At 38.4% G+C, this 25,717-nt stretch overlaps 1 protein-coding gene across 5 annotated transcripts in view; it reads left to right on the plus strand.

Annotated features, from left to right (window-relative positions):
* The window catches only part of TIPARP (TCDD inducible poly(ADP-ribose) polymerase), a 29,324-nt gene extending 15,049 nt beyond the window's left edge, over positions 1 to 14,275 (plus strand). For all 5 annotated transcript variants that reach the window (XM_067737841.1, XM_067737839.1, XM_067737840.1 and 2 more), the window contains exons 3-6: positions 4,328 to 4,496; positions 6,137 to 6,297; positions 11,215 to 11,493; positions 12,178 to 14,275. In XM_067737841.1, coding sequence (XP_067593942.1) covers positions 4,328 to 4,496; positions 6,137 to 6,297; positions 11,215 to 11,493; positions 12,178 to 12,625 — 1,057 coding nt within the window. In that variant the 3' untranslated portion in view covers positions 12,626 to 14,275. The remainder of the gene's footprint in view (positions 1 to 4,327; positions 4,497 to 6,136; positions 6,298 to 11,214; positions 11,494 to 12,177) is intronic.
* The last annotated feature ends 11,442 nt before the right edge of the window (positions 14,276 to 25,717 follow it).

Genomic DNA, 25,717 nt, shown 5'->3' on the forward strand with positions numbered 1-25,717 from the left:
ATGGTTACACTCTCCTGAGCTCCCAAATGCATAGTCCCAAGAACTATTTATCCAGCAAAGAGATCATGTCCTGACTAATTTCTGTTTCATTCCGCAACTATTCTTTAATAGTTTTGGTTTTCATTACGGCTCTATTATTTATATCGCAGGCCTTTTTTACTTTTTAGTATCTGAAATATACATAGAAGAAATGATGGTGTGTGGGGCAGACTTTCTGACTTAGTGTGGGTGTTGGTGCTCTGTGTGTTAATAATATATGTTGGAAATGTTGGTATGTCAAGGTATTTAAGTAGGAAGAAAACCACTGTTAGAAAGCATCTAAGTTATGAGAATGGGTGTTCTTTTCAGAATTTTTAATTAGTTTTGTATCTGGATTCTTGTATTGGTATATGTAGTGGTATGTTTGTTGGTGAAGCATGTGGACACAGAATTGTTAATATTTCAGCAGTTCATGTTCATTCTTCCCATCAAAACAAAAATCAGCAATCTGTTCACAATATTTTTTTTAATTCATCATGATAAGGTTATATTTTGGGTGAGTCCAGATTGATTGATGGTAGCCACATGATATATTTAACGAAATCTAAATCCTACTGCGCAGTGGCTATCTCCCATACTCACTCTTTTCTGGCCATCCCTCAGTAGGGCTACCATTAAGTCAGATAGGGTTCTCATCTGCCAGGATGATTGCATCTTGCCTTTGTGAAGCCCTATCCTCCCCACCTCCACCCCCATCTCTAGCACTGTCTCTGTTGCTCAGTTTTTACACATCCTGTATTTACTACTTTGACCTTTTACCACAATCTGCTCAATACTCTAAATTCCAACCTTTATTTAAGGCTCTGAGACCCTGGACTTACCTCCTTAGCTCATGGCCCGACATCTCTCACAGTGTCTGTTATATATCCTGTTCACATTTGCTCATCTCTTATGTACCCTTGTTTAGGTTTCCTTTTCCAGCTCTCTGTTCCTGTCCTTCCCTGTCCCTACCCTTCAAGCAAAATACTGGAAGAACTCTTTTTTTCTTGTTCTTCCACACAACCTTCACTTACTGGTAATTATTTCCTATTAAACTATTCCTAAAATTCTTTCTCTTACAGAAAGCTATCTTGAATTGATACTGGAAAGCCTCTTACTTTTCCTGACCTTTATCCATTCCTGGAGGAGCAGCCATCTCCTCTCCCATAATGCTGCATTATTCTGTTCTTTGTCCTCTCATTCTATTCTTTGTCCTCTCATTCTTTGTCCTCTCATTCCTAGAGTGTACTTGCCGCCGATGAGTTTAGATAGGCAAATGTACTGCTTCTTTGGTTTTAGATTTTGTTAGTTATTTCCCTCTTGAAGCCCTGGAAGTCAGGGACTACATCTGCTTAATTATTTGTGTATTGCCTTACAGCTCACCATCACCATTTCCACACACACGACTCATAACTGCTTTCTGGTAACATGAAACAATGGCTTGATAAGAGTGGTAAATGTTGAACATTTGGCATTCGTGTTGCATGAATTTTACACTGATGCACATTGAGGAGAATAAAAACTCTTGGCTTTGTTTTTTTTTTTTTTTTTTTTTGGGGGGCTGCATTGGGTCTTTGTTGCTGCACACAGGCTTTCTCTAGTCGCGGCAAGCGGGGGCTACTTTTCTTTGCAGTGTGCAGGCTTCTCACTGCGGTGGCTTCTCTTGTTGCGGAGCACGGGCTCTAGGCGCGCGGGCTTCAGTAGTTGTGGCACATGGGCTTCAGTAGTTGTGGCTCACGGGCTCTAGAGTGCAGGCTCAGTAATTGTGGTGCACGGGCTTAGTTGCTTCACGGCTGTCGGATCTTCCCGGACCAGGGCTCGAACCCATGTCCCCTGCATTGGCAGGCGGATTCTTTAACCACTGCACCACCAGGGAAATCCCGGCGTTGGATTTTTTAAGGATCCCCTGTTTAAGGGAGAACAGGTGGTAAAATTAATCTTATAAAAAGATAATGTTTTTCAGATTTGTTGTTTTGTCTCTGTCAAGTCTACTAAAGCATATTGAAAATCAAATAGAGCTAAAACAGTACTTTGATACATCAATCCACAGAACAGTTGATTGTAGTAAATTAGGATTTGTCATAAAAATTTCATAATGCCCAAAGGACTGAAGTACACAGAGAACGTAGCAAAAGCTGCAGTTTTAGATATCTTTCTCATGCAGATCATTATCTATGAAGTCTCAATAATACAGGAGTAAACAGAAATTGCTAGAGAGATGTCCAGAATAAAATCTGATACTTCAATAGCAAAAAGCATTGGCTGTTTATATTATAATGTATGTTATTAACATAATGACTGCTCTTCTAAGAACTCCATAAAGAAAATACTGAGGATTTATTAACTCATAATTGGGAACAGTTACTGGGAAATAAACTTAAAATAGGAAAATCTGTTTAGAAACTGGAAATGATCTTAACAGGGAGAAGGAGGTTAATATCTCTCCACTCAGTGATAACATCAGATTCTCCTAAAGTTAAGGAAAAATTGTTTAAAGCAACTTGTTGTGAAATTTAATTTAGATATAGGGGTTCCAGTTTTCAGTGTTTTTCTTTTTTGAAGAATTTCCCAGAAATGTTTTTTAAAATTTTGGATTAAGTATTCCTTTTGACCATAAACAATTTTAAACAAAGTAGTGTTCAAATGTGATGTAAACTACATTTTATTGTCTTCTTCCCATTTCACACTTAAAATTATATGTTCCGTTTAAGACTACATCCTACTAGTTAGGTTGAAATTAGGTATCCTAATCCTAACTTGAAATTAAGCAAGAAATTAGGGTTTTGGGAAGCTTTTTAGGAATTTTTTAAGGAACATACTGCTTTTTACAAGTTATGTGCTCCATGGCACCATCAGTTGGTATATGACTTTTTTTTTCTTTTTTCAAATAGAACCTGATTCACAAATTGTGAACATTAGGGTGGAGGGTGGGAAATATTTTCTTTCCTCATATTTGCCAGGGTGTTTAGTGAGAGATGTTAATAGGTCTTCATGGGTAAAAGGGACAGAGCACTGTCATAGGTTTAGAAGAGTACCTTCTAGCCCTCATCATGGTACTTCAATATATCTACCTTAGCATATTAAAGGGACTGAGGAGTGGCTGCAGTAAGTAAATCGTTTAACTTTGTGTAACCAAGTTTTTCAAACTTTTGACCACAGAATGCTTTTTGCCTAGAATACTTATTAACAGTCCTTGAAACAAATGTTCGAAGAGCAGTCTGGAGCATCATACTAACCAACAAAACCCATAGATCAAAATTAATACCTTTTTCAAAATCTTGATTTACTGAAAGGAAATATGTTAATTACTGGGAATATCTGTCCAAACACCTGGATTTCACCTGAGCCAGTTCTGAGTGCCACTGGATCTGGAGTATTTGGATGTGTGTTATAGACAGTCATTTAGAAATCTGTGGTTGAAGAATGTATTTGGAAGCTTAGTCACTCTGCTTATATCTGTGATGTTATTATTTTATGTCTTCTTAGGGGAATTTTGAAATATACATGAAGAGAGAGAAAAATAAAATGAACATTTTGCCATTAACGGTTTAGATGTTTCAAACACTAGATGAAGTTCCATTAAAAAAGGAACACGTTTTTTAGACCACCCTTTATAATTTTTTAAGTGATTCTGATTTATATAGCAGGACCTACACACACACACACACACACACACACACACACACACGTAAAGTGCTTATTAAGCAGCAGCAGACCAGATAACAGAATGACGAAACTATTCTCATAGCTGAACTTTACAGTAATCCAAACTATTTTTTCTCATGTTTCGTCAACTTTTTTTTCTACCCACAGGATAAAGGACAATATTAATGTTGGGTAGGTAGATTAGCAGTACTTGCCTCATCTGGGGTCATTTTATTTTTCCTGTCTTTCATCAGACAATATTGTGTATTCCTATGTTGACTTACGAAAACTGATGCCTCTTGAAAAAGAGAAGTTCGTTTCTCTCTCTGCTTTCTGTGGCAGCTTCATCTTAGAGCTGACTCCCTGATTGGTTGAGACCAGGTTTGGCTCATCCCACTGTGGTAGGGAGGGTGGGACTGTGTTGATTGGTTTAGGCCAGTGATGTTAAGGGATAGAATCAATCCCTACTCCATGGCTTGCACGTTTTGGTCTTAAGGCATATACGAAATGGGGAAAAAACCAGGAATGATGTCCTTTTACTCCAAACAAGACAAGCTTTGAAAATTCTACAGTATGCTATACTAGATATTTGTAATACCACATGAGATATTTAGATATTTCCATTATATATTAACAGTTCATTTTTTTTCTTGGGTCTTTTTAGAGGACAAGAATTTTGGGCAGACTTGAACGCCATGAATGTGTATGAAACAACTGAATTTGACCAACTACGAAGGCTGTCCACACCACCCTCTAGCAATGTCAACTCTATTTACCACACAGTCTGGAAGTTCTTCTGTAGGGACCACTTTGGATGGAGAGAGTATCCTGAGGTATTTACAGGTTCTTTTTTCCAAAAGTGCGTTTAAATTTTTGTCTTTCACTGTTCCTTCTCAACGATGACTAGACAGAACCACAGATCAAAGAACTTATGGATGTAAAATTGAGTCTTGTTGATATGAGTAACGCTATTCTCTCTTGATTTTTCTGAAAATATATTTCTTTCCATTAATCTGTAACCCATAAATAGAATACCACTATTATCAGAAAATGCTTTTCCCAGTATCTTTCTTTCTTTTTTTTTAGATGTAGGGGGTAGGAGTTTATTAATTTATTTATTTATTTTTGCTGTGTTGGGTCTTCGTTTCTGTGCGAGGGCTTTCTCTAGTTGAGGCAAGCGGGGGCTACTCTTCATCGCAATACGCGGGCCTCTCACTGTTGTGGCCTCTCTTGTTGCGGAGCACAGGCTCTGGACATGCAGGCTCAACGGCCATGGCTCATGGGCCTAGTTGCTCCGCGGCATGTGGGATCTTCCCAGACCAGGGCTCGAACCCGTGTCCCCTGCATTAGCAGGCAGATTCTCAACCACTGCGCCACCAGGGAAGCCCTTCCCAGTATCTTATACTATAGGAGCCAAGTATTAAATGTGGTAAGTACTCAGACTCAGTGCCGCCTTTGGAGTAATTTTAATGAGATGAGCACTGGTGTAACTTTTGGCTATATCTGGCTCCTGGTGGTTGGATCATGTGTTACACTATTAGCAGTTTAGAAGTCTAGGGGGAAACAATCACCCTTAAGCCCCTGGAAGAAGTACTTAAAAATGTTTACTGAACTGTGGTCAGGCAGATCAGTCGTTTAAAATTCTATCACATGTGCCCATGCATCCTTAGTCTGAGATGGTAAGAATAGTTCATCCATCACAAAGCGAGGTTTTAAAATGATGGTGGTTTATTTTGCCTGTGAGAATTCTGAGTCACATTTAAATGCCCTGAAATGGACTTAAAGATTAATTTCACATTCCAAAGATCTGACTTCTTCAATTTGATTAAGTTCATTTCCAGTATTACAAAAAGGGAGAATTGACTTATCTACCTTAGGTTTTCTTTTAAGGCAATAGCAAAAGAAAATGACCTAGTATGTTAATTAGTGTAAAACACAATATTGAGTTAAAATTTCTGTCTCTTAAGTAGTCACTAGGATCTAATACCTTTCAAAGAGAATAAGAGGCTGTTTAAAATGTATCCTCAGAATAGTTGGACTGTCCCTGTGTTTTTCCTCAGAGAGGTTTCTTGGGTTTGGAACTTAATTGGTTTATTTGAACTGTATATACTACTATCTTTAATCCTGTTCTGAAAATCCCTTAAGAAATATTAAAAAAAAAATCTCCAGGACATTCTTATAGCCTCAAAATAGAAGAGACTAATCCTTCACATGTTTCATAAGCGGAAATCCATGTTCTGAACAGGAAGCATTTTTCTATTCTGAATCTTTAAAGAAAATAAAATTCCTACGTGTAACAGGAGGTAATTTGACTCACTGTACTTTATTGAAACACTTCTGATGTTAATAGCAAAGTTAACTATTTTTACCTTTAGTTACATTAACATTTTTCATATTTTATAGTGACTATTTACCATTTATTGCTTTTTTAACTTGCTTTTTTTTTCTTTACCTTCTGTTTTCTGCTCCATAGTCTGTTATTCGATTGATTGAAGAAGCCAACTCTCGGGGTTTGAAAGAGGTCCGATTTATGATGTGGAACAACCACTACATTCTTCACAACTCATTCTTCAGGAGAGAAATAAAAAGGAGACCCCTCTTCCGTTCCTGTTTTATACTGCTTCCATATTTACAGTAAGTGTCCAGCAGAAAGTCTCATCTTTGCTTCCATTTTATGTAAATGTACACTTAATGCCAAAGAGAAAAAGACTGTAAAAGACTAACTTATTACCTCTAGAATATAAAATTCTGAGTTATCTTTAGATTTAATTCTTCAAAAAATGTAGTTCAGATAAGCTGCAGTTAAAACCCAACACTAAAAGAGTGAGTATCCTATTGAATTTTTTGAACTGAAAAGCAGAGTTAACATTTTTCCACAGCTAAAAGTACTTATACAGTATCTGGAATAAGGCAGAGTTTGCATTTGCCTCCTTCATGGAAGATTGAGATACCCTTCCATGTTATGGGACTGTTTCCCAGCCCAGGTAAACTGCCTTGGCAAGTAGAGAGAGAGTCCCTCAAGGTGGTGTTCTCCATTCTTCTTCCTTGAGTGAATTTGCATGGGAAGAATTCACCTTTTCAAATAATTTGCATTCTCATTTGCTCAGTAAGCCCCGTCTTCCTATAATATGCACTAAAATTACCTGTCATACTTTTAGGTCAAGACAGAACTCATCCTTCTGAATTATAGGTGAGCTCTCCTTCCATTTTCCCAAGTGCCATTTTTCTTTTCCCTCTCCAGAGAGCCCAGTGGCACATCTCCATAGGTCCCAAAAGCTGGGGCACATTACCATTAGCGAGGCCATGTCTGAAAGGTAGTATCTCTGGGGAAATCATTATCTACTCTAGTCAGATACACCATATTTAGAGCTTGACTTTTAAAATGCTACTAGGTTTACTTGGTTTTATGAACTGGGGAGGTCTAGGGTGATATTGGTTGGTCTCTTCTGCTGATCTTTGAGGTAAAAATCTTCTTTTGTATTCTTACTAGTAGTTTTTTATTCCAAGGCCAAAGTGTGTTTTTCCCAGATCATTATGGCAGAGTGTTAATGATTCTAATTCTGAGATTGCAACGGGAACATTAAGAACAAAATATAAACAAAAATCCCTGAAATGCTAGGTACCCAAAAACAATTTGTTAATAAGGCAGATTTTAGAAATATATATATCAACTTGAGGTAAATATGTGCTTTCTTCTTAGTTCAAGTGTAAGGTTTTTTTTTATTATTATTAGAAACTAATAAAAATGCCATTTCACTAGCACAGCTGGAGATAGTGTCAGCGTCCAGTAGTTAGGAACATATTGTCCTCCTAGTGAGATAGTAGAACTCATTAGTGAGACCGGCAGCTTGGCATGCTGAGCCAATCAAGCGAGATGCAGCTTCTGTGAGAGAGGAAGAATGCTCATTCAAGTGCTGCATTGTTGGGGGAGTTTTACAGAATAGTGAAAGTTGATTTGTTTGCATCTTAAGTAATTATGGAATACCCTCTTCCTCCCACCTTTTTTTAAACTTAGGCTTGTTTTGTAAAAGTATGAACTGTAAAAATAATATGAGCAGTAGTAGAATTAATGCCACAGATAAAGCCTTCCTATTTATAACATAGGCTTACAAGAGAACAAAGAAAGTCACTCTTTTCTTTTTAAAACTTCCTAGTTTAGTCTTCTTATCTGGAACAGTGATGATCAGGTATAAAGTAGGAGCTTAGCAAGTCAAAGAGATAGTGCAGACATTTCAAGAGGAAAAGAGCAGAGAAGCAGCAAGTTCACCAGGGTGGAATGGGTAAATGCAGCCTTCAGTTCCTGTTTGTCCTAGAGTCTGGGGCTGGCCTAGAGGGCAGAAAGAGGAGGGAGACTAATTCCAAAAAGCAGATTTCAGAAGTAGATTTCTAGAGAGACTGTGATCTTAGCCAGGAAGAAAGTTTTGTTTTTAAGTGTTAGCAAACACAAAGGGTCAAAGAAAAACATAGGTGTCAAAAAGGCCACAATTATCAGGGAACCAGAGATGCCTAAGAATTGGGAATGCTGGAGTAGGGAGGTGGAGGGTGAGGCAGGGGCTTAGTTCGTGAATTACGGCAAAAGCTTGGCTCTTTTTAAACGAGGGTTTCCCTGCTTTTTTTCCCCTTCCAGTTTTATTGATATATAATTGACATAAAACACTGTATATGTTGAAAATGTACAGCGTAATGACTTAATATATGTATATGTTGTAAAATGGCTACCACAATCACATTTAGCTAACATTCCTCATAGTTAAAATTTTTTTCCTGTGCTTTGATGATTTTTAATAGGGCTGATAAAAAGGATCTTATTCTTTAATATTCTTAGAATACTTGAGCTAAGGCTGCATAAGCACACAAATATCAGATTTAGAGGTTTGGAAGTCCATTTCAGCTGGAAGGACATCTGCCCTGTGCAATCACCTCATGGTCATGAGACGGCCTGAGAGGATTTCTTTGACTCCTCCCCAAAAAGGATAAAATTAATTTTTACTTCATCACTGAAGTTAGGTTAGGAAACGTCTTTCAGAATGGCCAGGGGAGGGAAGGAGAATGATAAAAGGTGACCTTGGATTAGGAAAATTTGTTCTTCAGAGGCCCTTGAGTACAAGTGCCGTAGCCTTTGACTTTGCCTCTCTAAAGAAGGCTGGTTACGGTGTGAAGCTCGCAGAATGTCATTGGAATATCCATGAGCTGAATACAAACTCAGCATTCTTGGAAAATAAAGCTACATTTGTAAGCTTAGAATATGTATTTTTAACCCATGGCAACCAGAGTGTAGAGTTCCATCAGACAGATGTCTGTATACATTTTTATGTTTTAGCCCAATTAAGATGTTGGCTTATTATAAGTAAGCATCCATGGGTAAGAATGGATGCTTAACCAAATACATAAAATCTGATTTAATGTCTTAGGATAGATGGGATTTATTTACACAGGCTCATCTTCAAGCATGTGTAAGGAAATAATAGACCCCCCCAGTCCCCTGAAAAAGGAAAGGAGACGTTTGAAGCGGTCATTTTGTGAAACTGATTTCTAGGCAGGAGTGCTAGCAGAAGGAAAAGGAACAGTCTCTTCTATTGTCAGTGCCACGTTTTCAGTATGGCTGTGACAGCCTAAAACCTATTTTGGGCAGTGGTTGGGAGAATCTTACCTTCCTCCTTCAATCCAGAAACCTCTGTTGGTAACTTCAACCCCTAACAATACCGGGAACTTTGCAGAGCAGGGATAGAGGGAACAGCTAAAAATAAGCAGCTTATGGTCTGTGTTTCCTACCATTACTCTAGAATGGTGATGGCTTTTTAAGGAGTTACAGACCTATCAGAGTCTGATTAAAGCAGTAGGGGCCTCTCTTCAAAAAAATGTACCAGTGAAGGAAGGCTCTGGAGGAATCTGTCAGGGCTTTGTGAAAATGCTCCAGAAGAGAAGAAGTGTTGTGCCCTCTGTCATGAAGGTTGGGGAAAACGGCACCCCTTTAGATCTGCTCCTGAACTTAAAAGCACCTGGGGGATTCTGCAAGCCCCGGATTCACCCAGAACTCTGTCTCTGTCTAACAAAGGGACTTTGAGGCACATTAATCATAGGCGCAGCTACTTGAAGGAGGTGGGGGGTAGAGGAGGCAGGTTGTACCTCTATAGCAAGCCATCTCTTAAAAGTCAAAAGGCTGTGGGGTAGTGGCAATGGTAGTGGGAATCAGGCAGACCTGAATTGCAATCCTGGTATCCATCCATCACTTTCAAGCCTTGTTTAAAGATAAAAAAAGAAGACAAAGAAGAAGAAAATATATGTACATGTGAATTGTGAAATATATGGAAATGCAAGGAGTATGTGCTTAGAAACTAGATAGGCCTGGGTTCATATGCTGTCTCTGTTCTTTACTAGCTGTGCTGGCAGTTTCTTGATTTGAAAAGTGCTCTACAGCAGTATCCAAGTATCCAATAACCAAGCCATTGTGTGGGGTTATGACGAGTAGTGACACTGGGTGTGAAGTGCCTGGTCCACAGTATGTGCTTAGTGTAAGGTGGCTGATGGTAAACATCCTCCTGGAGATTAGATGCATGTTCACCTATTGTTGTAACCTCTTTGTCCCAAAGCTCTTCTGAAAATTTCAGTTTCCTAATGATTTGGCAGACTTAGGGCTTCCCCGTGACCAGTGTATGCTTATGAGTGGAGTAGTACCCCAGCCCTGAATCTGGGTCTCAGGGTCAGGATTATCTTTCTCTCTGCTTCTTCCGTTTTGCTCTGTTTTGAAAATGGCGAAGAAAAATGATTTAAATCATTTAATCAGGCAGGAATAAGTAACTGCTTGTCTAAACTCATCCTTCAACGTAACAGACCTGAATTTAAGGTTCAAGGATATTCTAGTGTCTAGGGCTTAAAGTAATTAGCTCCATCTTAAGCACATCTGAAGCTATAACATTTGAATTGTATTGATGGTTTTGTTGTTATATGTGACATTTAAAACTGAAGCAAATGCCAACTTTCAATGCCTACTCCATGATTTGTTTGTTTTTATACAAAAACCAAAGTATAAGCTTTTTATTTTTAATATTTTCTGTCATCTCCCTGTAAGCTCCCTCTTGCCCTGCTTCACTTTGCCTCCACTCACTATGCTTCCCCATGTACACAACCTCTAGCAATGATACGTTTTGTGCTTAGTACAGCAAAGTTTGAGGAACGTATATAAATTGTTCCTCCCTTGAAACGGAGCATAACTATATAGGCAAAAGAGGAATCCAGGATTCAGAAAGTAAAGATATTTATAAATTGGCACTTGCTTGCTTGCCTTGCAGCAGTACATTCCAGAGTTTTCTCCACAAGGAGGAGGCCAGGGGAAGCTAATAATAGGTTATCTCTATACAGGCAGTGTTAGCTCTAAGGTTTTTTTTTCTTTAGTTGATAGCATTTTCTATGTTGTTTTTTTAAACAAGCATTGAAGCTATTCAAATTATAATATTAGATACTGCTGTAGAGCACTGTATGTGAGATGGAGGTTTTGATGTAGAGCACCTTACTGCTGAGGTTGTACATTGACGTTCTCCCTCTCCCTTCTAGGACACTTGGTGGTGTTCCCACACAGGCACCTCCGCCTCTTGAAGCAACCTCATCATCACAAATCATCTGCCCAGATGGGGTCACCTCAGCAAACTTTTACCCTGAAACTTGGGTGTATATGCATCCATCTCAGGACTTCATCCAAGTGCCTGTTTCTGCAGAGGACAAAAGTTATCGAATCATTTATAATCTTTTTCATAAGACTGTGCCTGAGTTTAAATATAGAATTTTGCAAATACTGAGAGTCCAAAACCAGTTTCTTTGGGAGAAATATAAAAGGTGAGTCAGCAGTATGAAAAGTTTGAGAGCTTTTCTTGATGTAGCTAATGACAAATGCAGAACATAATAGTAGAGACTTGCATAGAACTTAATGTCATATTTGTTCATATATTTTAACTCACATATAATTCTCATAACAGACCTACAAGAAAGATTATTACAATCTGCATTTTACAGAAAGGAAACTGAGTCACAGAAAAGTTTGGTAACTTGCCACAGGTCATACAGCTAATATGATACAGTGCTGGAATTTGAACCCAGGCAGTCTAGCACCAGAGGCCTTGTTTTTAATCACTTTACTATGCTGCCTCTCAAGTCAGCAACAAATTAATGTAATTCAGAGGGGATACATGTAGATTCGAGGAACCTCAGAATTAAGAGACTCTCAGGTTGGTGGAATTAGATAAGGAAGTCACCCTGAGAAGATGTGAGAACTAGATTTGAAATGGAAGAGAGAGCAGGTGAACAAATGGTTGATGGAGAAAAAAGGGAAAGGGCTTTTCTTGTCTGCAGTGGAAAAGATAAGTTTAAACTTTTAGTATGATCTTTGATGAGATTTTGCCCTTGGTAGCTACTTTAACATTTCCTCCCCATTGAAACCATAAAAAGAAGTTTATGACTACATCATGCCTATTAAACTGATCTACTCATTTTTCTGAATTCCCTGTCCACTCTTTGCCTTAGGAAAAAGGAGTATATGAACAGGAAAATGTTTGGCCGTGACAGAATAATAAATGAGAGACATTTATTTCATGGAACATCCCAGGATGTGGTAGATGGAATCTGCAAGCACAACTTTGACCCTCGAGTCTGTGGAAAGCATGCTACAATGTTTGGACAAGGCAGTTATTTTGCAAAGAAGGCAAGCTACTCGCATAACTTTTCTAAGAAGTCCTCCAAAGGAGTCCATTTCATGTTTCTGGCTAAAGTGCTAACTGGCAGATACACGATGGGCAGCCATGGCATGAGAAGGCCCCCTCCCGTGAATCCCGGAAGTGTCACCAGTGACCTGTATGACTCTTGTGTGGATAATTTCTTTGAGCCTCAGATTTTTGTCATCTTCAATGATGACCAGAGTTACCCTTATTTTGTTATCCAGTATGAAGAAGTCAGTAACACTGTTTCCATTTGAAAAATCTTGGTACTGATAAATTATTTGTATAAACTCAATCCAGCATTTGTAGCAGGTTTTGGATGGGTGGGCCAGAGTGGGGAACAGCATTGACATTAATAGGGCACTTTTAAGACCCATTTTTTTTAAGTTGCTAGAAAGTGAAATTTTTTTTTTAAGGAAAAACACAAGTTTTAAAATGACCACTTATTCTTTAATTATTTACTAATTGTTGTTAGTGTACTCAGTGTGGAAAAGACTACAGACTGCATACTCTTTTCATTCACACCTGTACATATAGGCAGCAGTGTTATTGGAAGCATTTTTTATAAAGAAACTGAACAGCCTAACTAATTACATGTGGCTTAAGCCTGGTAGAAGTTTGGCCAAATGAAACGGAGGCTGTGAGCAAAGAGAGGATTCTGTTTATTTACAAAGATTAAAACTGAGTGGAACTAGTACTACCATATTTAATCCCTGTGCAAAGCATCACTGCTGTGCTGTAGGATAAGTTCATGACATTCTGGTGGGTGGAAAGAAATTTCTGTTTCTATCAGCAGGACTGAACTATGTCACCCAACCAGAGAACATCAATGACTTTAACTGTTCTGCAGAGTTTACCCGAGAACTCAGAGTTCTGTTTAGAGGAAGTAAGAAAGAAAAAAAAGGAACCATTTGAAAAGTTAGTCACCAGCAAAATTTTTCATTAACTAGTTCTCTGAAATGTGATTCTCGTGTTAAACTTCAGCATTGGAAAACTCAGTCTCTTTCATTATCATCCCACCCCAGTTTGAAGGAGTTGCGTATCTAATTTGGTTAAAGCCAGTCTGGAGAATTAGAAGTATTACTTTATTTTAGGGTTCCAGACCTCGGCCCTGACCGAAGGTTTTAGAGAAAGGAAGTACGTCTGTAACTGAATTGGTCAGGTTTTTTACTGTGCTTTGCACAAAGTAGACCCTCAAAAGAAGTCTTTGTTGACATGGAAATATTGTTCAAGGTGGAGCTCCCACCCTTCCGCCTGCTCTGCCAGGTGCAGCTGGGTTCCCTGGCCAACTCTGTATCTTACACTACTTCACAGAAACACAGACTTGGAAATTGTGCCCCTGGCCCAGCAGGAGCAGTGTTAGGTGAACATGCCACTGCCTCAGCTCAGAGAGGCAGCAGCTTGGTGTACTTCGCCTTAAGTAAAGCAAGTGGACCTGGATTTATAAAAGCAGTAGTGGTTGTTCACAGAAGAATTCACCACGAATTCTTTCAGGTACCAAGCTCCCCTAGTATGTTTGTGGTTATTTCATTTACACACAACCCTTCAGGAACTTCTGTGTTGTTGAAAGCAAGATCTATCTATCCTGATGTCTCAGTGACTCGGCCTGTTTAAGCACTTACCAGGGCTTCCACACAGTAATTTATTTTGCCCTAGTAGATCTTGTTGTTTGCTGCCATTGGCATGAAGCAGCCAACTGAGGCTGGTACAGTTGTCCTTTCATTCAATTGTAACTTGTAAGCCAGTGATTCCCAATCTTTTTCAAGTTAAGATACCTTACCGTTGCTTATTTGATTTTATGAGACTTATTCCGTTTTTTTCTCCCTAAAGAAAAAAAAAAGCTTTATGACATATTTATTTTTCTAATAAAACTGAGCAAAAATAAAAGTTCTGGTAATTCTTTAAAACTTTTTCTTGTGGTTTTGGTTCCATTTAAGACAGCTGCGTTCAACACGTAGTGGGTGATCTGTAAATGCTGGTCGGTTGCTTGAATGGATGTGTGATTGAATGACTGAATGAACAGACCTAACCAGAAACTGCTGCCTAAACACTTGTGCTCTGATAATCAGCAAAAAATACATTATCTGGCAGTCAACCGTAAGTCACAAGAGAATAGTGAATATTTTATTTTGCAGGTAAGTGCTTGAGGGAATGGGACAAGTTTTATTTCAGCAAAGTGCTGTAGTAGAAACTATGACCAGGTTGTCCCCTGCAACAAGTGCTGAAGGAAATAAAAGAAGTGTAAAAATCTCATGTGCTCTCAAGCACCTCCGCTTTCAGCTAACCTAAAGTGACCCAACTGGTAAACGTGAGCCTCTCTGACAGTACTTTCTCTCCAGTGTAATGATTTTTAAATTCATGTATAGTATTGTATGTTCTAACTAAACAAGAACTATGGAATCAGACTAAATTTTGTAATGGTTCCATGGATTTAAAACATACTGAAAAGCATTCAGTAAATCTGTCTCCCTACTGGCACAGCTGTAATTTACACCATTTCAGAAAGCTGCAACTCACTCTTAAACTATGGTTAAGATTTTCAGGGGGAGTCTGCAAACTAAGATATTCCAGTGTCATACAATTCTGTAGACAGGAGGTTTATGTGTGCAAAGTTAATAAATATTGGGCCTTTGTATTTATAAATTCTAAAACCCAACTCCACATTTTGCTATTAACCTCTTTTAGTAAATGGCTTACATATAAAAATAATTATTAGGGCCTGAAATACTGATCTTTGAGGAGGAATTTTTGTTATACTAGGTCTGAAAATGACTTTAAGAATATATTCAATACCCAAACAGTCCTATATGGTCAGTTTAAATCAGGGTTTTTTTCCCTCCTTTATTTAAGGAAGGTAAGAAGGTTTCGTGTGGTTAGTTTACTCATCTTTGTAGGGGTTTTTTTTTGGTTTTTTAAGACTACAAATGATAAGAATGTTACAACTTTGAGACCCTACAATGCAAATTTTTGTAAAGTGCTGTACAAATCAATAGCGTTTATTTACAAATTAAGAGCCAGAAGCAGTATGGAGGCTCCTCAAAAAACTAAAATAGAATTACCATATGATCCAGCAGTCCCACTCCTGGGCATATGTCCAGACAAAACTCTAATTCAAAAAGATACGTGCACCCCTGTGTTCATAGCAGCATTATTCACAATAGCCAATACATGGAAACAACCTAAATGTCCATCAACAGATGAATGGATAAAGAAGATGTGGTAAATATATACAATGGAATATTAGCCATAAAAAAGAACGAAATAATGCCATTTGCAGCCACATGGATGCAACTAGAGATTATCACACCAAGTGAAGTAAGAAAGAAAGACAAATACCATATGATATCATTTACATGTGGAATCTAAAATATGACACAAATGAACCTATCTACAAAACAAACAGAGACACAGAAAACATACTTGTGGTTGCCAAGGGGGAGTGGGGCAGGGAGGCGGAGAGGGATGGATTGGGAGTTTGGGGTTGGTAGATGCAAACTATTACATTTAGAATGCATAAACAAGGTCCTACCGTATAGCACAGGGAACTATACCAAATCTCCTGGGATAAACCATAATGGAAAAGGATATAAAAAAAGAATGTGTACATGTGTGTAACTGAGTCACTTTGCTATACAGCAGAAATTAGCACGACATTGTAAATCAAGTATACATCAAAAAAAAAAAAAAAAGCCAGAAACATTTTCCTTAGAAATGATAGTGTTGCGTTTTAAAAACAGATCCATCTAGTTTATTGACTTAGGTACTCTTATTGCAGGAAAGTTAGAGAAATAAAACAGTACTTTTCCTTAGCTTGCTTACCTCGCTCATAAGCTATCATCATCATAGGTAGAAAAAGATGTTATCGAAGAGTTTCATCAGCATTATTAGTTGGTCTTATTTTATTGCTTTACTCACTCTTCAGCATATTTTTTGGGAGACTAACGCCTGAATAGAACTCTCAGATGGCAGCTCTTTTAAGGCTTTAATCTTAGATGAATGTGGAAGATTTGTGTGTTAGAAGTGTTTCATGAACACTGCTAAATCCTCCAAACCAGAGCAAAGATGCCCACCCACTTTGATGAGGTCAGAATTTTATGGGCTTAATTGTTCTTAAGTACCTAATTAATAAGATGAAAAATGACCAAAAGCTTCTATGAATTCAGTGATCTTTTAAAGCAAATTATATTAACATCACAACAGTATCTACGTTTGATATGTAGGATATATTTAGTCTACAGGCAACGTTTAGTGCTCACATGGATTAATGGGCTCCTTACGATAACTCCCATATGCTGCTAAAGTTTACAGCCAACAGGCTGGAAACCACTAGGCTAGACTATTTCTATATTCAAGTTTTATGTCTATCTCGATTATATCCAGTCCTAAAATATCCTTAATCAAATCAGCTAAGAGGCTCAACCCAGTGTTAAAGAGCCTCTAACCCTTCTAAAATAACAAGTTTTAGGTGCCAAATTGTCATTTGTGGGGCCTTATGTCCACATACATCAGCTGCCCTTCAGTGTTTCACAGCACATTAAGGACTGCATCTAACAGATCTGAGTGGCAAGAGAACACTAAACAGGTGCTATTCAACTATATGATAATGCAAGACTCTTCAATGCTAATATGAAATTCTTGTGTAACCATCAGTTTATAAATTTTTTTGAGGAGCAGTGATGGATTTGGGGCATTAACCCACATTTTTCTGACAAAGGTCCTCCTTGAAGGTTTGCATTTCATAGTATCTTGGTTAAGGATTTAAATCATAATTTCTAAGCTGAGTTCAATGAACTGTTCCACTTAGGAGTAGCAGCCATAAATCTAATGAGAATTACTCTCAATGATCTAAGCCAACTGAACCCAGTAACTACAAGCTTTAGTTCCAACCACTCATAAATGTAGCTGAACTTCTTCTAAATGTAAATTTCTACCCATATGACTACATTTTCTAAAAACACAAGTTTGTGGTCTCATTTATAATTAACTTGTAGGCATATATAAGTCAGTGCTGGATAGGAGTAGGAATGCAGATTTTGTGAATCATTGTTACTCAATTTTGCAGTGAATTACTGTCATCGGAGAGCAGTGGCTTAGTCACAAGCTTGTCTGAGAAAGTTACACAATCTTAGTGTGTGGCTTGTGGACTAACTGAGATAAAGAATGTAAAGCAGCATAGTGCCTGGCTCATGGTATACAATCAAATTTTAGCCAGTGGTAGTAATAATAGAAGTAGTAGTAGGGTAGGCTGAATAACGTCCCCAAAATATCCAAGTCCTAATCCCAGGAACCTATGAATATGTTATATGGCATCAAGGCTTTGCAGACATGTTTAAGGGTCTTGAGATGGGGAGATGATTCTGGATTATCCTAGGATGCCCAATGTAATCACAAGAGTTCTTGTAAGAGTGAGGCAGAAGGTCAAGAGAGATTGGAAGATGCTATGGTGCTGACTGTGAAGATGGAGGATGAGGCCATGAGCCAAAGAAGGCAGGTGGCCTTTAGGAGCTAGAAAAGGTAAGGAAACATGCTCCCTTAGAGCCTCCAGAAGGAACGCAGTCCTGCTGACACCTTGACTTTAGGAATTCTGGCCTCCAGAACTTTTTAAGATAATACATTTGTGTTATCTTAAGCTACAAGTTGGGTAATTGTAACAACAGCAATAGGAAGCTAATACAAGTAGTAAATATAATAGAAATTATATTGAATCATCAGGAAACTGTTCTAATATAAATTAGTAATTAAAAAGAACACTACAAATATGAAAAATTCCAACGCTTGTTGGAAATTTTTAAAGGTTATGTGAAATCCCAAGAGAGTAGGCCGCCCGCCCGTGGCTTCCCAGGGGTGGTATACATGCATACCAAAGACAAACCTCACTTAAAATAAGGCTGCTTCTAAGAGGTATTTAAAGACTGAATAAAGACAAGCACTGTAGTTGGTCAGATAGCCCAGTCTTCATGAAAGACGGGAGAGAAAGCAAATTGCTTTTGAGAAATGGTTGGTGAAAAAGATGTAGGGATGAAAAATGTTAGCACTGAGATTGTCTACTAGTGGGTTTACTTTGACGATTCAAGCCTCTTTGGAGTGATCTTTTGTTCCTACTAGGAAAGAGTACACATCTATTTAGAAAACATTTGTTGACTAGCTCCTAGAACCCAGGGAGTTCCTCCTTGAAAGGGCACTGCTCCAGGATATAAAGTAGCTTCCTTTAACTTAGCAAGGTACAGAGTTTTCCTCAGACCCTTGTTAAGGAATATCAGAAACCCTTGTCTTTTTACTGCCTCAAACTGAAAGACTAACTCCACTCTTAACCAGCTCCTATTTTTCTGTAATCAGAAAAGAGAGGACCTCATTTGGAGCTTTGTTTTGAAGGAATGAACATCCGTTTAGCTTTGCTTTTCTCTGTTACACCTTCCTCCGAAGAGTCTTGTGGAGAGGGTCAAGGTAATCAGTTTGTTGTGGTAAAAATACATAAAGATGTCTTAAATCATAATGAATACAATGAATTCTTTATCTCTCATAACAGAAATCCAGAACAGGTTATTCCAACACTGATTAAATTCAAAGGTGCAACAGCTCCCAGGATTCTGTATGATTCTCTTGGTTCTCCCCTCATGATTACAAAATAACTGCTCTGGCTCCAAGTACTACAATACATCCCATTTGTGACATCCAAAAGTAGGAAGGGATGATCCTCATCTAGTGCCTTTTATTTTTTTTCAAGAGTTAGTAGATCTTACAAAAGCCTCCTAGTTGACTGCCATTTTTGTCTTTTGTCCTGGGTTGCATCTGGTGACCATGCTTAAACCAATCCCTGGCAAGGGGTACAGAATCACTATGAAAGATGTGAACTAACCAACAGTCACTCCCTAGGGCAGGGGACTAATCCATTAAGCAGGTGATGACCCATACATGAACAAGATTGGGGTTTTGTTAGGAAAAAGGAAAATGGCCACTGGGGAGAAAACCCAACAATTATCTATCTCAAATATTGTTTTTCAAGGTTAAATGAAGGAATTGTATTAAAGAGCACCCCTTGGGGAAGTTTTTCAATCTATTTACAAAGACCCTGGGTACCCATTTCCTTAAAGATCAAATGGTTATGGAAGAAAAACATTACTTCAGAAAGCTTATAAACTGACTTAAAGCTGGATTTACCACTGTCCGGTCTGTGAAACTTCCAGATTCTAAGTGGAGCTATTTTTAATATGAAACTTTGGCCCTTATAATGGACTGACATCAAAAAGACCGTGCAGCATGGAACGCAGAAACAAATCTTAGCCCCATTATCTCCATGTGGGGTAACTTTAGCAGGTTAGCATCACTTTTCCTTATAATAAATAACCTCATGGGCTGTATAAGGAATAAAAGAGAATTCATGTAAAATGTTTAGCACAATAATTAATAAATAATAAAGCTGACTTCTTGTTACTTGAGTCCAAGGACTCAAATGAGGCAAACTTGAAGATCTATATTTGGGAGTAGGGATAAATCCCTGTAAAGTTAAAGTATCCAGTTTCCTTGGTTTTAGACTCAAGATCTCCTACCTCCTAATCACAATTTTTAAAACTATAAACTACAAACATTAAAAAAAATACAGCTAAGTAGAATATAATGAAAACATACTTCAATTAAAGAAAAAATAGAATTGACCACACACACACAAAAGTTATCTGTCTACCCTATCTCTTAGCATCAATGCCAACCCCTCAGCTTTATGGAACTGCTACAGCAGGCTGGGGTTCTCACTCAGAATTTGGGAGGGGAGGTAGGATTGGCAATGGGCAGCATCAGAAATGGACACTCATCCCTCAGAATTTGCTGGGACACTATAGGCCTTGAGTTTGTGGCAGTGAGATAAGCCTACTTGGAGACAATAAAGTTAAATAATCTCATTATCAGCAAGCAAACTCAGTAGCTTTCTCCATTAATGCACACAAACATATCATGGGATTAAGGTATTACCAGGCAGTATCTGACTGAGAAACTCAGGAATACCCCATCCTGGGTGTGCCCCGTTCTGCCTTGGACTCATCACTTCACCTTCCCACAAGATCTCTGAGGAGGTATTTGCCCAAAGGAAGCAAGCAAAGAGACTCTTTATTATCATCTGGGGTCTTGACTCCAATCTCTTAATACAGTAAACTGGACTGAGGGTTGGAAGGTGGAAGGCTACTTTTTCTATTATTAGTTAGGACCAAATGCCCTCGGATCTAGCAGGATATATAGAAGCCCTGCTTCAACTACTCCCTACTTCCAATGCCTTAATTGGGGTTAAGCCTTTACTTCTATGATACAAAGAAAAACCAGTTTAATTCACTTTCCTGTCAGCTCTAAAAGTATTCATTATTTAGAGCAAGGGTTGACAAACTTTTTCCTATAAAGAGATTGATAATAAATATTTTAGACTTGGTGTGTCACACAGAATCTCACAGCTACTGAACCCTGCCATCATAGCACAAAAGTAGCCCCGGATGATGTGTAAGTGAATGAGAATCGCTGTGTTCCAATAAAACCTTACTACTAGCCTGAGGTCATCTATGCTCTATACCACTTTTCATTCAATGTAAATAATTGAACCATAGTTTATTTGACTTGTTACTTGAGATGTTCAGGTACTGTATTAAATTTTTGCTTCTTGCTCCTACTGTAGCTGTGCTCCTAATTATAGGGAATGTACTATTATTACTTGTTAATATTTTATTTTCTTTCCCTCCCTATCCTATATTAGACTATGTTCAACTCAAAAAGAAAACGGAAAACCCTTAAGAAGTCTAAGCCCTTGCGGCTGACATTACTTGTGAAGGCATGTTTTTCACTTTGCAGTCAGTGATGGGTGATGAGGCCACTATGAGAAGGCTTCCATCATTACACTGATAGACACACCAGTTGAAAGGCAGTCCCATCCTTGCTGTTCTGGTTCAACAGAAACCTCCCATCAGAGGACAGAATAGATGAGAATCCAACTGGATAAAATAGTGGCAGATGGTCAGTCTCTTACTGGGGTTGCAAGTGGACAGAAACATTTTCTGACTTTGGAATTTTCTGTCATAGGGTGGCCAAGGGCCTAAAGAAGTCCCTAAAGGCAAGAGGTCACTTATAATAATCCCCATCCCCTTTGTTCAAGAGTTAGAGTTGTTTCGATGGTGGTGGGGTTCCCCAGAGCCAAGAAATAGTACAGGGCATTTCACTGGAGGCAGTGAGAGACAACAGGATGGAAAGGGTAGAAACTATATTACAGAGCTATGACCATATATTGGACAAGGCTCAGGATCAGCCCCAAGTCTGAAGAGGCCTCAATGTCAGATATGCAAGAGATCAGCACTGGGATATGGGTTTTATTCTAGTCTTCTGTCCGGAAATGGGAGAAGAGGGTATCTGATGAGTAAAAAAAAATGTTAGAAGCTGCAGACATACCTAGAGACAAAATAAGGAGCTCTAGAGGGCTTCCCTGGTGGCACAGTGGTTGAGCGTCCGCCTGCCGATGCAGGGGACACGGGTTCGTGCCCCGGTCCGGGAAGATCCCACATGCCGCGGAGCAGCTGTGCCCATGAGCCATGGCCGCTGAGCCTGTGCGTCCAGAGCCTGTGCTCCGCAACGGGAGAGGCCGCAGCGGTGAGAGGCCCGCATACCAAAAAAAAAAAAAAAAAAAAAAAAAAAGACCTCTAGAGAGCTTTGGCGGGTATTCATAGAATTGCCACCAGACCTCAGAAAAGCCAGCAAGGTGGTAGTGATGGCTATGGGGGTAGTGATTATGATCATTGGAGTGATGATGTCGGTCCTTCATGTTTTTGTTTTGTTTTTTTTGGCCACGTAGTGCAGGTTGTGGGATTTTAGTTCCCTGACCAGGTACTGAACCTGGGCCCTTGGCAGTGAGAGCATGGAGTCCTAAACACTGGACCTCCAGGAAATCCCCCTTCATGTTGATGTTGCCTGTGATGATAGCAGTAGTGATGTGGTGGTGATGGAGATGATATGGTGATGGTGGTAGTGGAGTCATGCTCGTCGTCAAGGTGGTCATGTAGGTCATGACGGTGGTGATGGTGATGATAGCATTGTTGCTATCAGTAGCGGTGGCGGTTGAAAGAGAAAAAAATAAAGACAACTAGTACTTGATCTAGAAAGAAAGTAGGGGTAATAAATTATATAGTGTCCAGCTCCACTATAAAGACTCACAAGGAAAGTACAAAAATTTTGACCTTGAGCCCTGCCTCAGAATTCAATCTGATAACTTTGGAGCCAGAAAAGAAAAACAGTAGATTCAAAAGCTTCTATTGATTGTTTAGTGAGAAAGAGAGACCTATGGTGAATGGTTTTCTTCTTCTTCTTTTTTTTTTTTTTTGGAAGATATGTTAATGGATTCTTGATTTTGAAAGTGAAGCTTTTCACCACCTCCACTCTTGATGGCTTGATGGAGAGGGTCAGGGCTGCCTTATTGTATAACTCCAGGGAATGTTATTCACACATCTGTGTGAATAGCACCCTGGAGGAGTTTAATGCTCAGACTGCAGCTATGCTTAAGGCCTTGGCATGACAGAGTAGCCTGTAGTTGTCTGAGAAACTGGGGCAGGGATTCAAGGAAGAGCTAAGAAGGCAGAAAGTTCTCGGAAGGGAAGGAGTAGTGCCAACAACAGGGAGACAGGCCAGGCCCAAAGCTGTACAGAATCGATAAGATATTCCCAGCAGTGGACAGCAGTCCATGAACTTAGGAAGGACATTGTGTGATACCGAAATTTTAAGTGGATTCCTGTTCAGAACTGTATTTACCCTGTGTTATCCACACACATAAGTCTTAAGGCTTATGATAGCCTTGAGTCTCAAGGAATGCTGGAAATGAGATTATGTCCACTTGGGAGTCATGTGGAGAAGGAATAGGATGGAAGACTACAGGAGATGGACAACTGAGCGAGGACAGAGATATCAAGCAACCACCAGGAAAATGTAACCACCAAAAGAATTTAAGAACCTTCTGCAGAAATTCAGGGGCATGTGCTGGCCTTCTCATAAAAAAGTGAGATGGGAGGAATCGAGTTACTTCATTGGAATATTAAAGAAAAGGGTGACCCTGGAAGGCTGGAAATGTTTATTGAATATTTATGATATTTACTGAACATTTATTATGTGCTACACTATGTATTAAATGCCAGGCCTTATCTCAATTTATGGTGAGAAAATAAGACCTATAATAAATTATTTAGATCAAGAGAATGTAGCCAGTGAGTGGCAGAGCCCTATTTAAACCTATCTGCTAAATTCCAAACTCACACTCAAAAACCACCAGTCTCCAAACATTGTGATGATACGTTCCCATCATTAAAAACTTTGGAGGCATGTACCACAATCTTTGTATATTTATTTACTCATAAATTATATATAATGTACATATCTTCTTCTCCACTAATAAATTATATGCATTATAAAATAGACATGAAAATAGAAGAGATGAAGTAAATAATTTTTAAATGTTTTAAAAATAAGAAATGTTTTTATATTTATTAAATGTACACAAATATTTTTATTCTTACTAAAAAATAATAATAGCTGGAAAAAGCATATCACAAACATATCCAAATGGAAGGTGTCCATCACCGACTAAGCTTACTAAATCATGATAGTCATTTTTCATTCTTAACTTCCTTAGTTTTGGAAGTCCTAGCCATGGCAGTCAGAGAAGAAATAAGAGGAATCCAAATTGGAAAAGAAGTAAAACTGTCACTGTTTGCAGATGACACGATACTATACATGGAAAATCCTAAAGATGCTACCAGAAAACTACTAGAACTCATCAGTGAATTTGGTTAAATTGTAGGATACTAAATTAATAAACAGAAATCTCTTGCATTTCTATACACTAAAGATTAGAGAGAGAAATTAAGGAAACAATCCCATTTACCATCGCATCAAAAATGAATAAAATACCTAGGGATAAACCTACCTAAGGAGGAAAAAGACCTGTACTCTGAAAACTATAAGATGCTGATGAAAGAAATTGAAGATGACACAAACAGATGGAACGATATACCATGTTCTTGGATTGGAAGAATCAATATTATGAAAATAACTATACTACCAAGATAATCTACAGATTCAATGCAATCCAAATTACCAAAGGCATTTTTCAGAGAACAAAAAATTTTTAAATTTGTATGGAAACACAAAAGACCCCAAATAACCAAAACAATCCTGAGAAGGAAAAACAGAGCTGGAGGAATCTGGCTCCCTGACTTCAGACTATACTACAAAGCTACAGTAATCAAGACAGTATGGTACTGGCACAAAGCAGAAATATAGATCAATGGAACAGGATAGAAAGCTCAGAAATAAATGCAAGCACCTATGGTCAATTAATCTATGATAAAGGAGGCAAGAATATACATTGGAGAAAAGACAGTCTCTTCAATAAGTGGTGCTGGGAAAACTGGACAGCTATATGTAAAAGAATGAAATTAGAACACACCCTAATACCATACATAAAAATAAACTCAAAGTGGATTAAAGACCTAAATGTAAGGTAAGATACTATAAAACACTTAGAGGAAAACATAGGCAGAATATTCTATGACATAAATTGCAGCAAGATCTTTTTGGATCCACCTCCTAGAGCAGTGAAAATAAAAACAAGAATAAACAAATGGGACCTAATGAAACTTGAAAGCTTTTGCACAGCAAAGGAAACCATAAACAAAAAGACAACCCACAGAATGGGAGAAGATATTTGCAAATGAAGTGACCAACAAAGGATTAATCTCCAAAACATACAAACAACTCATGCAGCTCAATATTAAAAAAACAAACAAACAACCCAGTCAAAAAATGGGTATAAGATCTAAATAGACATTTCTCCAAAGAAGACATACAGATGGCCAAAAAACACATGAAAAGATACTCAATATCACTAATTATTAGAGAAATGCAAATCAAAACTACAGTGAGGTATCACTTCACACCAGTCAGAATGACCATCATCAAAAAGTTTACAAACAATAAATGCTGGAGAGGGTGGGGAGAAAAGGGAACCCTCCTACACTGTTGGTGGGAATGTAAATTGGTACAACAATTATGGAGAACAGTATGGAGGCTCCTTAAAAATCTAAAAACAGACCTACCATATCCCATTCCTGGGCATATATCCAGAGAAAACCATAATTTGAAAAGATATATGCACCCCAGTGTTCATTGTAGCACTATTTACAATAGCCAAGACATGGAAGCAACCTAAATGTCCATGGACAGAGGAACGGATAAAGAAGATGTGGTACATATATACAATGGAATATTACTCAACCATGAAAAAGAATGAAATAATGCCATTGTAGCAACATGGATGGACACAGAGATTATCATACTAA

This window comes from Pseudorca crassidens, chromosome 5 (genome assembly GCF_039906515.1).
Source record: "Pseudorca crassidens isolate mPseCra1 chromosome 5, mPseCra1.hap1, whole genome shotgun sequence".
NCBI classification, from domain to species: Eukaryota; Metazoa; Chordata; class Mammalia; order Artiodactyla; family Delphinidae; genus Pseudorca; species Pseudorca crassidens.